This window comes from Tachypleus tridentatus, chromosome 10 (assembly GCF_004210375.1).
Source record: "Tachypleus tridentatus isolate NWPU-2018 chromosome 10, ASM421037v1, whole genome shotgun sequence".
NCBI lineage: Eukaryota > Metazoa > Arthropoda > Merostomata > Xiphosura > Limulidae > Tachypleus > Tachypleus tridentatus.
This window is the reverse complement of record NC_134834.1, coordinates 161,519,075-161,535,459: the sequence shown is the minus strand read 5'-3', so window position 1 is coordinate 161,535,459 and position 16,385 is coordinate 161,519,075. Positions and strand designations below refer to the sequence as shown.

Below are 16,385 nucleotides of genomic sequence, written 5' to 3'. Positions count from 1 at the left end.
AAATAAAATTAATTAGAAAAGTAATAAATTTCAAATATAACAACATTTTGGTACATCAAATGTACGCCAACTAATAACTGTAAAACATAAATATACATAACATCAAATATCCTCTAAACATTTACAGTCAAATTGGTGTCTTCAATGCAATAATACTTCTTAAAACGGATGATTTCTAGTACATGTATAACCGAAAATAATTCTAATTGGAGACACCGTAGTCTGCAAGTCCACTGATCTTAGGCTTAACACAAATCAGGCCTTTACTAAGTACGACTATATTAGATACAGAAATAAATTAACACTAACTTGGGTACATTTTCACTTTAGTTTAGTTATTGTTAAATTTTACTGTATATAAAAATAGCAAGAAATATACAAATAAAAGTTTTTTAAAATATCTAACATTAGGTTGTAAAGCAACAAATAGCCTACCTGCTTTGTGCCATAAAACACTAAATCAATCAATGTAGAGCAACAGTAAAGGTTTTTAGCTCATAGCTGACCCCCAGTGGCTCAGCGGTATGTCTGTGGACCTACAACGCTAAAAATCGGGTTTCGATACCTGTGGTGGGCAGAGCACAAATGGCCCATTTTGTAGCTTTGTGCTTAATTTAAAACAACAGCACATAGCTGAATAAAATAATAAAGTATACTCACGTTGGTTTGTACGCATGCGCATTTAGATGGTAGGTGCAGGTACATTTTTGAACAAATTCTCATTTTATTTTAAGAGACAATTGTTTGTTTTGGAATTTCGCACAAAGCTACTCAAGGGCTATCTGTGCTAGCCGTCCCTAATTTAGCAGTGTAAGACTAGAGGGAAGGCAGCTAGTCATCACCACCCACCGCCAACTCTTGGGCTACTCTTTTACCAACGAAAAGTGGGATTGACCGTCACATTATACACCCCCACGGCTGGGAGAAAAAGCTGTCAAATTCATTTTTACTATTTTATCAAACTGTGAAAATCCAGACTAAAAATGACCAAAATTGTGATTGAAGCCTTAATAATTGAACACGATGTTGAAAGTGCCCTAAAGAACTTGATAGAGAAAAAATGTGAGCATGCTAGACAAACAGCATTGACAGCATTCTTCAATCAGTGTACACCACCCTCCTAGCCATGATGATGTTGATACTCCCACTCGGTCCAGCATGGCCAGATTGTTAAGGCACTCGACTCATAATCTGAGGGTCGTGGGTTCAAATCCCCATCATACCAAACATGCTCACTATTTCAGTGGTGGGGGCATTATAATGTGATAATCAATCCCATTATCTGTTCATGAAAGAGTAGTCCAAGAGTTGGCAGTCGGTGGTGATGACTAGCTGCTTTTCCTCTAGTCTTACACTACTAAACTAGGGACAGTTAGTACAGATAGCCCTCATGCAGCTTTGTGCAAAATTCAAAAAATCAAACCAAATAAAAACATTTGATAATAGTAATAATTACACCATTTATTTTAATTAAAATTTTAAAAATATCATTCATAAATAATTTCAATATATTTTACAAACTACAGGAATTAACGCTCAATGTTAGATCTTTCTATGATAATATTTTCCATTAAAGTTATCACAGTTTTAAAACAGACAAATTCTTACAAGCTATGTATTTTACTTAACATGTACAATTTGTCCAACATGTTTCCCAAGAAATACAGGAAATAGCTGTAGGAATTATTTTCACAAGTTTCAGATTTATATTTCTTCAAACTTCAATATCTTACACGATAAATTTAAGTAAAAAAGACTATAATAAATCTTTGCATATTAATTGTGTTTGTGAAAGTAATAATTAGAGTTCTAAACACTATTAAACATATTTACCCGAATTCACTTTGGGAAAAGAAAAAAAAATCAAAACATATTAATCTATATTAACAAATAACAGTTATGTTAAAGAACATTACAAGATTTCACAGACAGAGCTCATATGCTCACTCTAATGTTTCACAAATGATGTTTCCCTATCACGAGGTGAACACCATATTTTTTCAACATTGTTATAAATCAATAATTTTTTTTTGCCACCAATAACACGAGTAACAGTTTTACAAAATAATAAAACTTTTTTTCAAATCTTTCACACATCATGCAACAGATTTACTGTTATGCATTTGTTCTGATGCCTACATTTCTTTCAATTTGATGCTTGTAGTGTATATTGTTGGATGTGTATTGTGCAAGTCCCAGCTGTTTTCTAACTTTCTGGAAGATTCTTAAGAGTAAGAATCAACAATATTTGTTTTACAAAAATGCTTACACATTTTTTAAAATGGTTTAACATTCAAGATTATCTCCTTAAGCCATATAAATCAATGCACCAAAAAGGAGAACAATTTTTTTTATCACTACAAGTGTACTACAAGCCACAGAAGCTATAATTGTGATTAATGCTTATTAATCAGAAAACGATAGAATTTGATCAGGAATCTTTATAGATACTGAATATCACAACCTGTTTAACTTCAGTGAATTAAGTTATGGCATTAGTATATCTACAAGGACATTAAATATCTTTTGTGTGTATTAATCTTGTTGACAAATGTCATAAATTTAATACATATAAATATTTAATTAACATTTAAATTAAAATTTCCAGCTGTTTCAAATTGTAATACATTATGAACGTTACATAAAAAATTGGAGACTGATCTGAGATAAATTACAATACATAACAATCAACAATATAATTTCTCTAAAATTAATTTTAAGGTAATAATGAATCACTGATATATTGCAGCCACGATTAGCTTTACTTCTCTTTAATATCTTACTATCTATAATTAAAGCACGTTCTTTACATGGTGTATTATTACAGTACTAACAGTAATTTTGTTATAGTAAATGCATTTACCATTAGTACTACATCTTGTCCTTAGTCATAATAATAATAATGATGTTAGCTTTCCAGCTACTTCTTATAGTTTGACTTTATTCATTACTTCCTGTACTTACACATTACATCAGTAAAGATATAATCAAACACACATGTGCAGCCACAGTGAAGTAAAGTTCTTGTTATCAGAGTATTTTTATTTGAAACTATGCTCTGCAATAAAGAAATAGTTGTTGCATAAATTTTAGTTATTTTTCTAATTTATTGAATCTTCAATGCACAAAGTGAAGAATTGTTTTATGGATTTTTTGTGGTACCAGTACTGGTGAGTTTGTTTTATAAATCTATTTTTATTAGTACAAGCTTTATCATTACATTTTAATTATAAAAATGAATTTACATTGCTAGCTTATTACATGGAATTAAGCCTAACCTAAATCACCTAAGCTAATTATTATCATGAGGTATTACTGGGATTACAGCCAAGAATATCACTAACAAACAACAATACTCAACTGACAACAACAAAGAGATTACAAGCAAAAATGTAAAACCGTATATTTAATTAGAAATATTTATTACTCAGTTGATTTTCATCTGTTCTATGTGGACAGCTACCCTATATCAGACATTCAAATTAATTACATAATGGTCTTGACTTTGATGTAGCCTTCTGTTAAAGTATTGTATCACAACAATAGTTTTTATCACACCAACTCCACATTATACTGTTGACATCCTCCTATCATCCCTTCCTTGTAAACAGTGATGATGTAACACTGAATAAGTTCCCACCAGTTGAATGTATTATGCTACATAGCAATTAGGGATGGTACAAGGAGTGACAGTGGTCTTTAGAATAATGTTGACTCTTTTTCTCATTATCATATATATATACCATATGTTTCAGCAAGAAAAAAACATGAAGTCAAGCTTATCATTTGAAACATTACTTTTCACCAAATTAGAGCAGTTTATTCGAAATCAGCTCCCCCCTCATCAGTAACCCCAGAAAAGGACATAGTAGAAAACTAAACTCCTTGTAGTAGAGGACTACAGTTTATATGATTGAATTTTCCTTTATTCACCACAATACACCTGCATTTGTAAACATATTTAAAGAATATAAGTGGTATGTAGCACTAGTTGCTTCAAAATGAATGAAAGTCATTGCAGTGCAAAAAAATAATGCTTAAGTGCAAATATAATGAGTTATCTCCTTTGTAATTTATTTTTCAAGTGAATATTAAGTATCAGGTTCCACTTTGTAAAAGATGATATAAATAGGTGCCTGCTACAATTTAGAGAATGAAAAGAATGAGAGTTATCACTAATACAGATGGTTAATCACACTTTAAAAGAAAGGTCCGGCATGTTAATGCTCTAGTATGATGTGATAAATTTGAGTTACAGCACTGTACGTAAAATGATTAACTTGTGTACATTCGGTTTATGGCAAATCTATGGTCCTTTGACAATATTAAATGTCATGAATATACTTACAGAATAGACTCAGAATGTTTGTCAAACCCCTTTATGAAGAAGAATATTAATACGGAATGTTTATAACGACAACACAGTTTAAATAATTTGACAGTGCAATACAGCTGTGAAAGGATTTACTGAATACACTCAAGAAATACATCACAGTCCTCTGTGAGGAAAGATGTTTATAAGAATATTGAGAAGAGCAAAACAATTGAAAACAATTTAAAGAGCCATGAAAGAATTTCCAAGAATATATTCAAAAACAGTAATAAGCTTCAAAACCACATCTCAAACAAGTGCAGAGCAAACTTAAAAATTTGGCTTAGGAAAATGTACCCTTCTACTCTAAAGATAATAAACAAGGATATGGCATTCAGCCATACCACAAAATCAATGTCTAATTACATGCAAAAGATGAAGTAATGCTAGAATTAAAGGAATTCCATTCAATAACATACCCATTATGTCCTTTACTTCAGAACCAATAATCACCATAAACTAAGTTTTTAAAAGCCAATGTCCACAGATTCATCTGTTATTAATAAAAGCTTTCTACTTGTCAAAAATAAATTATATACAAACAAACTTAACATAGATGCTACATTAAGAGTTTAAATCTCAAATCTATCCATATCTTAAACCACAGCTTTATAGTGTTTTACATCACTTAGGTGGCAAGTAATAGTTGATTCATTATTATAAAGATTGTATAAAGTGTTGTCATAACTCTAAAGAAAGAACTGACAATATTTCAATTATTTGAAACACTTCTCAAATATATTAATATAAATATATTTATTTTTATACATTCTTGTTCTCAGGAAGACATTTATAGGCACTGACCTTTAAATTTTGCTTCCAAAAGTTAGATTAATTTCTAAAATGTAAAGAGAGCAAGAAAGAACACTTTTTCTAACTTATGATTCATCAGAATTCATGTATCTTAGCATTTTATGTCCTTTCTGATGCGTATTATTTCAGTATTGATGCACACAAAATATCAAAGGAATACTATAACAACATGATCATTTTCAAAATAATACAAGAATGTTATAATTATCATTTTAATCCAAACAAAAATGCACAAATTTTGCCAAACATTTTGAAAATTATTTGAAACTGTCACTGCTATAGTTGTTATACGATCAGTAGTTAAGTTTTACAGCTGACAACTGTGTGCAAAAAAATTGTGGAACAAATAAAACTCGTTAATATTTCATAAAAGTAATTGATCCTGTAATGTATATGAAAAAAATTAGCAAACTATAAAAGCTGTGATATATCTTTTACAATTCATAAGTTAGTACTGTTCCATTGACCTCTTCATTACACATACATTAAACATTAAGATATCTCAGGAGCAGCAAAGAATGGGAATATAACCACAATGTGGAATTTCATGAAGAAATTTTTCATGTCACATTAAACTGTAAATTTTTCTTAATTAGTTTATTTTAGATTCCAAATTAAAAGTATGTAAAAACAGGATTTTAAATCCATCTTTTTTGTGTAACATTTCTGTGCCAACACAAACATTTTTTCAACACAAGGATTTATCAACTAGGATGGATGTGATGGTAGACAAAAAAAACCTATCCAAATATGTAATATTTGTTTTCTGCAAAATGCAACATTTAAGACATAAGTGATTTCAGCTCCCTTGATATGTTACTTTAAAATTACATCTTCATAAATGACTGTAAATGCTCAGAATTTATTTGCATTTTACTTTACTATATCCAAAAATGAGAAAATCGAAACTGTTCTCTTCTTAACACCCTTAGCAGCCTTTCAGTGTAATAACAAAATCAAATTAAAGAACTACTTCCAGTGGTGGATTAATAACACAGCTGCTGAACATCGTTTAAGAAAGAACATCATACTGTGTTTTATGGTCATGCAAAGGAAACAAACTTAACACATTCCACCAGACAAAAAGGGAAATCCATGAATATACAAAACAATAAATGTATTACAACTAAATACAGTAATAGTATAATAACTTCATCTGTGATTAATAATATCAGTGATGCAGTGTTTTGTTTGGGAGGTACAAACTATAACAAGCCATTAATGAAGATACTTTTTTATTCACATCATAAATATACTTAACTTGTGTAAATTAATTAATTTATTTAATATTTTTTTGTTCAAACTTGCATATAGTTGAAGACAATTTGAAGTAAAATATACAAAGTTGAAAAAGAATAATTACATAAATATTTGGTTATAATTAATACAGTACAAGTTTTCAACACAATTCTAAACACTGGTAAAACTTCCATCACATTTTCGTCAGTCTCATAAAAAGCTTACATATCTTTACAAATCAAGGAGCAAATACTCATTGTAAACTGTATAACAAGCTATCATTAAATCATCTTACCTCTTTCATCAGCATTTTCATCTTTATTATTTCAGCATATCGGGTTAAAACTTCCCATGGGGCATGAATTTTCACAAAGTTTACACCAACTGTGCTCTATTGAAACATAAAAAATAAGATGTAACCTTACAGAGGTTTTCTTATTATCTATTCTCAATACAAATGGTATTGTGAGTAAAAATATAAATAAATATATGATTTAAAACATATTTCACACAATTCAAAAAGTTTGAAAATTTTAAGATAATAATCAAAAAATATGTTTCTCAGTAATATAAATAACTTTTTTTCATACTTTAGCACTCTTACCACAAGCTCAGTCAAATCAACTTTGTGACCCCAAACTGACCTTTACTTTTCATACTGTGACTTAATGTTTTTGTGTATCTTTGAAATTTCACAAGCTTTCAGTAAACATTACCAGATTTTTGCATACAAACACCAGAAAGAAATCAAAATATTGACTGCTCTAAGTGTAAAGTAGTTCTTACATTATGGAAAGAACATATGGTAATTTTGATTTGTTTCCTTTTTTTTTATCATGGTGCTTATGAGAATAAAAAATAATTTCCTTCATCTGAAAATTATCAAATTTCATTTGTGTAATCTCCAAAACTTCTTGAATAAATATCAAGTTTTTCTCAATAAAACTTCATATTCTATCTTCTATTTTCTCTATCCTAATTCTCCATGCATTTTTTTCAGTTTGACACTCCTCATAACCACCATGATAAAAATAAATGAAACAAATCAAAATTACCATTATGTTCTTTCCATAATGACTGCAAATTGTAACAGGAAACTATGATTTTATCAAAAGTAGCTTAAATATTGTGATAATATAATTTCTACTGAAATATTTTTGTTTTATTGCTCTTTGAACTGTGTCTAACTAATAATTCCACCACAAAAGTTGAAAATCCCATGACAAAGTGTATCATATATTACATGATCAAATAATGTAACTCATGAACTACTCACAAGCATACCTTGTGAAGCATTTGTAGTATTATTGGTATCTTATCTAATTAAACCTTCTTCAATTTAACAAGTTTCTACTTTTTTACATTTTATTTACTTTCATTTTAATGAATAAAAAATAGATATGAAAAACAAGAAATTACAGTACTTCACTAGATCTTCAATTTTTTTGTTTTCAACAAAATTTAAGCCTAGTGTTTTGTATTAGAGGTATAAACAGATTAAAAATTTTTGATTTGTTTAATTAATGCACTTACATACACAACATAATAAAACATGGAAAACAAACAATGTCCTACAACTATCACAATTTCTCTGGCTTTCTACCTCTGAGATAAAACTTCAGCTAAAGCATCAAAATATTTCACACAGAAATAATGTTTGAACTGGAGAGAAAATAAACAATTCTTTGTAGAAAAAAATGATGTAATATATAATTTGTTAGATTAAATCTTTGACTTTTTATTGCATATAAATAAATATAGTTTATGACATCAGAAAGAACTACTGGTAATTTGTGAAAGATAGAATGTGAGAGGCAGGTGTGGTAAGTGGGTCTGATTTTCTCATTTATTACTCTGTAAACTAATTGTATAGAAGGCTTTGCTTGAGCAATAACTATGTTACAACAAATAATTTCTACCACATCTACTTTTAGGAGAAAAAATAAATAAGAGAAGAGACAAAAACTAGAGGGTAAATTACACAATTTCACACTATGGGAGTTTGAGGATTTTTTAAAGTATTTCCTTATAAAATTAAGAATTTAAAACTTATGTAATATTAATATTTTAATTATTAAACATGTTTTGATGTCACGTTTATTCATGTACAATGATATTAAAGTGAGATAGTTACACTTTAAATATAACTGAAAATGTAACATAAGCCTTATGACCTATCCTCAGCATAAGGAATAACTAAATTACCACCTGCTGCATTTCATTTATTTTTAACTCATTTTGAAACAGCCCATAAAAGGTCTCAAAAGGAGAAAAGTTGGTTGGTTGATTTAGTGTTTTTTGGCACAAAGCAGCTACGCTATCTGCATCAAACATCCAGTAAAAAGGTAAAAATAAATTAAATGTAGTAAAATACATAAAAGGAAATGAAGATTAAACAAAATATCATTGAAAAACAGAAAAAGCATAAAACCAATGTTGACACCTAGTCTACAATGTTAAGATAGAAGGCAGAGTATAAGAAGTTGTAAAGGACTTTCTCTAGCATAATGGTAATAATCATTGCCTGTCAGGAAGACTAACAGGTAAGTACAAGAACCACCACCAGTCACCTGAAGTTGGTCTTTTCAGTCCTGGTTTCTGGTTATTTGTCATTATGGCCAGTACCAAAGGGTAAAGTAATAAAAGTGTTAAAAGACATGCAGCAAAATTGTAAAAACAAGTCACCAGGATGACTAATGGGTAGTTCAAACAGCAGCGTTAGTCACCTGAAGTTGGCCTTTCCAGTGCTGGTGTCGAGTTATTTAATGTTATGGCCATTTTCCAATTTAAAATTGAACTAGAGAGATTGAGACTCTTAAAAGGGAGCCACAATTAAAAAGGTGTAATGAATAAATATCCAACACTTAAATGAGATTATAAAAGATTAATGGCCATTAAAAAACTAAAACTTTATCAAGGTGGACAGTGTTACCATCACCAATAACACTGTCCAATGTTACAGATTATCCCTGGGAAAAAACATGTTTAAAATAGTGCCGTCATTGAGAATCGTAACGATGGCAAGAAAGTAAAATGTTTCTTACAGTGATTTGAGTGTTACACAAACATAACACCACTCTATCAAGAGAAGCAGGAGAGAGATAGCGCAGAATGTCATAGTGTACATTATCAGGTTCAACAGGTGTACTGGCAGACTGATAAAGGGGTATTTTCAGTTCCACCAGTGTAAAGGGACGATTATAGTCGAAGAGACAGTCAGTTCGGAAGGAAAGAGTCTTGATGGCCATGAAGTTGGAGGAACAAGCAGAAGTGCTAGATACTCGGCAAAAGCTTTCACCTAGAGTATTGGCGATGCTCAGGACATCAGCTACCTCTTGGCCATCAGAGAGTAAGATTGAGAAGAGGACAGAATTGTAGTGCCCAATGACCTTTCAAATCCGATTCCATATGACCTTGGAACTGGTGGTAGAAGATATGCTATTTGTGAACTTAATCCAAGATTCCTTCTGTCCTTGACGTCTTATCCACCTAGCATGTGCACGGGCCTGTTGAAAAGCGATTCGGTTTAAAAATGTGGGATATCTAAGGAAAGTATCCCGGGTCCGTGTTTGAGCCTTTCGTGCCATGTGACAGACAGGATTCCACCACGGATGAGAATATCGTGGAAAATGTGTTAATGTTTTTGGAATACACTGAGCACCTGCTTGTATAATACAGTCAGTTACCACTGCCACACAGTCGTCTATTATTGGCTGACTTATGATGGCAGGATCAAGTTCTGCGAGAGCAGTGAAAGTGGACCAGTCTGTCTGATCTAGCTTCCACTGGGGCACGCGGGTCAGGTGACATCGACCACGGCCAGTTTCTCTCAAAAGTATAGGAAAATGATCACTGTCTAGTGGATTTGGGAGAATAGTAAAGGGGAGCAAATTCAGAGATCATCACAGTAAAGAACTGACTAGGTGCATGGAAATAAGTGGAAGAACCAGTAGTGAAAAGAGAAAGATTGTGATCAGACAGCATACACTCTACAGAGCGACCCCTCCAATCAATAACAGCACTTCCCCAGAGAGGGAGATGTCCATTAAAGTACCCCAGGATTAGAAAGGGAGACGGCAACTGTTCAACGAGAGCATCAAGGTCTGATGCTTTTCATTTGTTTTGAAAACAATTCTCTTGGAGGCACAGCGAGATCTGTCTGCACTCCCACTGTAGTTGTGGAATGAAGTGCAGCAGCATATCTCAAAGATGAAGTGGCGGACAGCAATTTCCAAGCCTCAGGATAACTAATGTTATGAGTCGTTTTCAAACGCTGCATCTCTTTTTCCTCCAACCATTTTGGGCAAGAACAAAAGTAGGAAGGGTGAGAACCATTGCAGTTGACACAATGTGGGTCTGAGTCACACTCATAGGCTTCGTGGTCCTTGCCACCACAACATGCACATGTGAGGGAACCACGACATGACGTCTTTGAGTGGCCGAACCTCTGACATTGAAAACATCAGAAAGGGTTTGGAATGTACAGCCGTACTTTGTAATTTAGATAACCTGCCTTGATGGTGACAGGTGCACATAGTGATGTAAGTGTCAAAACGAGGATATTTGTCAGCAGTGTAACTCCATCTTTGCAAGTGGATAAACCAGCGAGAATCTCTGACTCAAGGCGTTCTTCAAATCCTTCTCAACAATAACTCTCGTAATGAATTCAAGGTAGCATGAGGGGTAACCTCAATGGGTACATCCCCAATTGCCTTTGAATTCAAGAGGAGTTCACTGTGTTGGGATGTGGATGTTTCAACCAATATGTCTCCAGATCGAAGCTTCTTTACTGACTTTGGAGAGCCAGCGAGTCCCTCTAATCCATCCTGAATAAAAAAAAGGGGACATTTGCCTAAAGTGTTTCTGAAAGAGAATGTAATATAAGAAAATGAGGTACAGGTGTTACACATGTTGAAGATTGCTGCTCAGAGTCTTCAAGACGTGGTCATTTACCTATTGACTGTTTTTTTACTATTTTACTTAAATTTTCAGTAAGAGGATCCATAGGAAAACAAGAAAATTTCGGTTCCCACTGACCCCACCTACCATGGAGCCCTCTGAGGGAACGCACTACAATGTCAAGCAAGGACACTGCAGCAATGCCATGGTTTCGTGAGCACTATACCCAAACACCAGCATCAGACACAATGTCCAAAACACCCATTGAGAACTTCCAACACTGGTATTTGGTTGACTCTAACCCAAGTGGACCAGCCGATTGACCCAAGGGGGCCACCCAAAGGCTGCCCATCTACAGGAATTCAAGGCCAAAGTGATGTGTTAGGGTTGGACCCCTCAAACACCAGGATCCTCTCCTCTCCTTCATGGGTCACCACGTGTGTGGATGTTTAGATCCCAGAGAAGGTAACCAGAAAAAACAGAACCTTCACTGGGAGGTCCCCTCACCATGTACAGAAATCCACACCGTGGGGAGAAAAGTTAAATGCACTAATCACATCATGTAATTACTTTATTATTCAAAGTCAGTTCTGGTTCTATATTTTAATACATAAAGCAATTGATTAAATAAAATAGGAATATCATGGTTCACACAGTAAAAGATGTTTCTAGTGTGGTTTCTACATCATATTTTTGTTATGAGTACAATGTTTGTTTGTTTTAGAGCAAAGCCACATTGAGCTATCTGCTGTATCCACCATAGGGAATCCAACCCTGGATCTTAGTGTTATCACTAAACCTATCACTATCTCACCAGGGGAACAAAAGCAAGAATGAGCGATATGCAATTTCCTTAATATACTTTTGTCAAATATTATTAAGTTAAAACCCATTTTGGGGTAAAAATTCATTTCCACATCAAACAGAGTATATACAACTTCTAAGCCTTATAAACCTCATAAAATATTACTAGGATTATAAGTAAAATTATTAATAAAAACAGGTTACCCAACTCTTCATATAATTATTGTAATTATTTCTGTGATACAGTATTCCATTAGATAGACCAGTGTATCAAGTTAGTTACATAATTTGTTGATCTATGCACAAAGCTATCTTTTACCTCAAGTAATTAATAAAAATAAATGTTATACTAATAATTATACCACTAGCTTTAAACATTTCATATGACTTAATGCTTGAAATAAATACCTTTTTTTTTTCCTTAGTACAAGTTGTTTGTTAAATATATAATAAACTATTCAGAGTTAACAGCTACAGAACAGGAATATTTTTGTAATATAAATAAAAACAAGTCTGAAGAAAGACACATTAAAACACAATAATGAAAGATACAGCAAAACAACAGCTTTGCAAATAAGCAAAACTTTGAAGACTTGCATTTATCACTTTAACTACATGAAATCTTGTAACCAAACACAAAATGTTAGTTTAGTTAAATTTTAATTTCTTACAATTTTATGTTTCATACATTATTTTCTTATGTAAAACAAACACCTAAACCATCTATTAACAATTCATCATGAAATAACAGATATATAATAAAAAAACATTTACTTGATGAACATGTTCCAGTTCCAACCCTTCATCTTCCAGATTTGCCTCAAAAGTTGTCTAATGTTTTCATGAGGACCGCTGTCTTTCTCTGATGATGGCTTGTAAACTAACACAAAGTCAGTTCGACGGTATCCATCGTCAAACAAAGAAGGTTCTAGTTAATACAATTCCAAAATTTTGTAATTCTAACTAGGTTTTATTTCATCTAAACAAAAATCATTATTGGTTTGTCTAAATGTTTTGTTTAGATGAAATAAAACCTAGTTAGAATTACAAAAATTTGGAATTGTATTATTGGTTTGTCTAAATGTTCTGTTTCTTGTTCATAACAAAAATAGTTCAATATATACATATAGACTTGATCTTTTTTTCATCTATCAAAAGTGAATCTGTATTTATAAAAAAAATATTAATAGGCTTCTAAAGAGTATATGAACACATTTACTGAAATATCCTAGTGGCAGCTTGTAATTTCTGTACATGTAAAGCTCACAAGTTGCATAAATGAATAAGTATTCTTACCACAGAACATGGGAAACTTCCCTAAAGTAACCTCACCCAAGAAAAAATTATTTCCAAATTTAAGGGTTTTATTTCTAAATGATAACTTTTGTAATAAAAAGTAAGGGGCCCTTAAAACAGGGCCATTTTAAACATAAGATATAGATCTTTAGATATAAAACTAGACAATGTTTATAGACATAGTGTGTCTTCAGCACATGAATGTTCTGCTCCACAGAATTCACCAAATACAATTCTTCCCCTCAAGAAAATAATTCTGAAAGAAAATTTTCTTTAAATATTACAGAATAGTTAATGATTTTGAAAAAAAAGCATTTAATTTCAGTGATTGGTATAAAAAAATTATATCATGTACATTAAACCTGTCATATTAATTCCCTTGATAAAAAACAAGACATGTTATATATACAAAGGGGCACAGTAAATATTTGTATTATTAATAAATATACAAAATATAATCATATCAAAATTACACAAGTGTTCTATATATGTATATAAAATGCTGGAAAGAATCAAGCCAACTTAAGGTGTATATAAGACACATTTATTCCACCATTCAATACCTCAATTATTGAACAACTTAATTCACATGACAGTTGTACATTAAAAACTGTTTGTAAGATTTGATTTTTTTACATACACCATTAGAACTTTAAAATACAAGAAATTTGAATATCTGTTGATGTTTTTAAGTAAAAAAAGTTAGCAACGTAACTATTTTGTAATGATAAAACAGGAGAAGTGCTAATAAACATGCATCATGTAATAAATAATAAACAGAATCATAAACTCTTTTTAACTATTGAACAATGTAATAATACCTCTGTGGATTCCTCAATCTGAATATCAATTTCACTTGATATTGATCTGATATCTTTAGCACTTTCATTAGTGCTCGAATCAGACTCTGAATCTGACAGAAATAATAATAATTAAAACAATGAAGGAATACACAGAAATGGTAATTTTTAATGTTGTTCACTGTTGAAATTAAAAAGTAAATTGTACAGAAAATCTGGTTTTCTTATGTCCAAATTTTTCTTACTTTTCAAATGTTAATCCTTAAAATAAATAAACAAACACTACCTACACTAACCAGTCTTTTATATCTGCCAGGTGATATAATTAGTGACCAATCAATCATAAAATTGGCTCTAAATTAACTGTTTGTTGAATACAATCTCCTGTTAGCTGTAAATCTTTTTAGATATTTTAAAAAACATTCAGTCTCAAAACAATTATAAATGTCATTTAACTACAGTGTCTCTTCAAAGATTTGATTTACCATTCGTCACTTGAGTTATACCAGTTTCAGAGAATTTCACCACTCATGATTTAGCCTCGACAGGGGCAAATTGAGGGGTGAAATTCCCTAAAACTGGTATAATATTTCAACAAGTGATAAATGAAATGAGAGATCTTGTTTCACATTTATTATTTTAAATGCCTCTGCTAAATAATTCAAAGAATAAATTAAGAACATTAAGCATATTTTATACACATACAAAACATTTTGTGGAACAGACAAAAGCACATTTTTCTTTAGAAACAGTTTAAATGATGATATTAAATCAAAATTATTAAATACATACATAAAACGACAAGAAAAACTTATACCATTACAACATGAGAAACATGTTTCTTTTTCAATATTTGTCCTGAAGTATTTATATTCTTATTCGGTACTTACCTGCTAAAATTCTTTGGCCTGTTTCCACATCAGGCTCTTCCCCACTCATTTTCTTAATATTGAACAGCTAATCTAGATAACCAAATGTGACATTTACAGAAACTTGAAAACACACTACACTTGCTAAATATAATCATATATTATTCAACCAAATTACATAGTTATTTGAGAATTATTAGATGTTTTAAAGACACAAAAGTAGCACTGTAGATGACAAATATTATCCAGCTATTGAATCAATATCAACATGTACGATCACAGATTGCAACAATGATTTGCTTTTAACTTTATAAAACCATGTCAACTATCTTTACATAAAAAGCACTTAACGCTCGTCTGGCATTAATGCAGTGCTCTATGTCTGGATCATGATTCATAATTAAGTCTGAAGCAGTTTCCATTGCTATAAACATTTTGTGAAGTTTATGTAAGGGAAATTATTTTTCCCGCTCTTCACTGGCACCTTCGTTACACTCTGGACTTTTTTTCTTCCTGATGTGCCCGATCTTGGTATAAATTAAGGACCGTATCATTATCGAGAGCTTGAGAATGTGTGTAAGTACACTCTCGAATATTAGCCACTTCCAAAGACTCAAATCCAAGACTGTGTCCAATTTTGACGACGTCTTCAGAAACATCCCTAATTTTGAACTTAAAGCCGCAGGAATCGCTTGCACAATTAGGCAGAACGTACTTCCATATTGCTCTCATGTTACTCTCGATTGCACTTCTGATGATGTAATTTTTCCGGAATTTAGTCGAAGATAGTGCAGCTTCTGTAGTTGTAGTCTTTATTGCTTGAGAAAAAGTTCGCTTCAAATAATAAGCTTTAAACGTCACAATGACAATGTGATTCATTAATTGCAGTAGAGATGTATTGGGTGGAAGAAGATGAATTTTGACATTTTCATTAAAGTCACAAAGTCCCGTTGGATGGCTTTAAAGTCCAGGTTGTTTTCTTTTGCAGTAATGTTCAACTGCAGGACAAAAATAACTTTTTAACCAGTCTTGAAACAAAGGTTTCGTGACCCATTTTTTTTTATTTGTTCGCCAACCAACTGGGAGAGTCTTCTTTGCACAGCTGATAAATGTTCGGGAGGTCTCTGCACGATACACAAGCATAGATTTTAATTTAAAGTCGCCAGATCCATCTCTTCCTAACAAGTGTCAAACGATCTTTTAGCGCTTGTAACGTGGCTGAGTTTTTTTCATTTTCTGATAGGAAAGTTCTAGAAGGCATATTTTTCCCAAAATAAACCCGTTTCATCAACA

At 31.8% G+C, this 16,385-nt stretch overlaps 1 protein-coding gene across 3 annotated transcripts in view; it reads right to left on the bottom strand.

Annotated features, from left to right (window-relative positions):
* The window catches only part of LOC143230794 (anoctamin-5-like), a 20,415-nt gene extending 4,076 nt beyond the window's left edge, over positions 1–16,339 (bottom strand). Inside the window, exons 1-4 of one of the 3 annotated variants that reach the window (XM_076464936.1) lie at positions 15,114–16,339; positions 14,245–14,336; positions 6,720–6,815; positions 1,548–2,224 (exon numbers count right to left, since the gene is read on the bottom strand). In XM_076464936.1, coding sequence (XP_076321051.1) covers positions 2,207–2,224; positions 6,720–6,815; positions 14,245–14,336; positions 15,114–15,162 — 255 coding nt within the window. In that variant the 5' untranslated portion in view covers positions 15,163–16,339 and the 3' untranslated portion in view covers positions 1,548–2,206. Of the gene's footprint in view, positions 1–1,547; positions 2,225–2,613; positions 3,465–6,719; positions 6,816–14,244; positions 14,337–15,113 lie in introns of those variants that run through there. The other 2 variants (XM_076464934.1, XM_076464935.1) reach the window with 2 other exon arrangements.
* Positions 16,340–16,385: the final 46 nt, after the last annotated feature.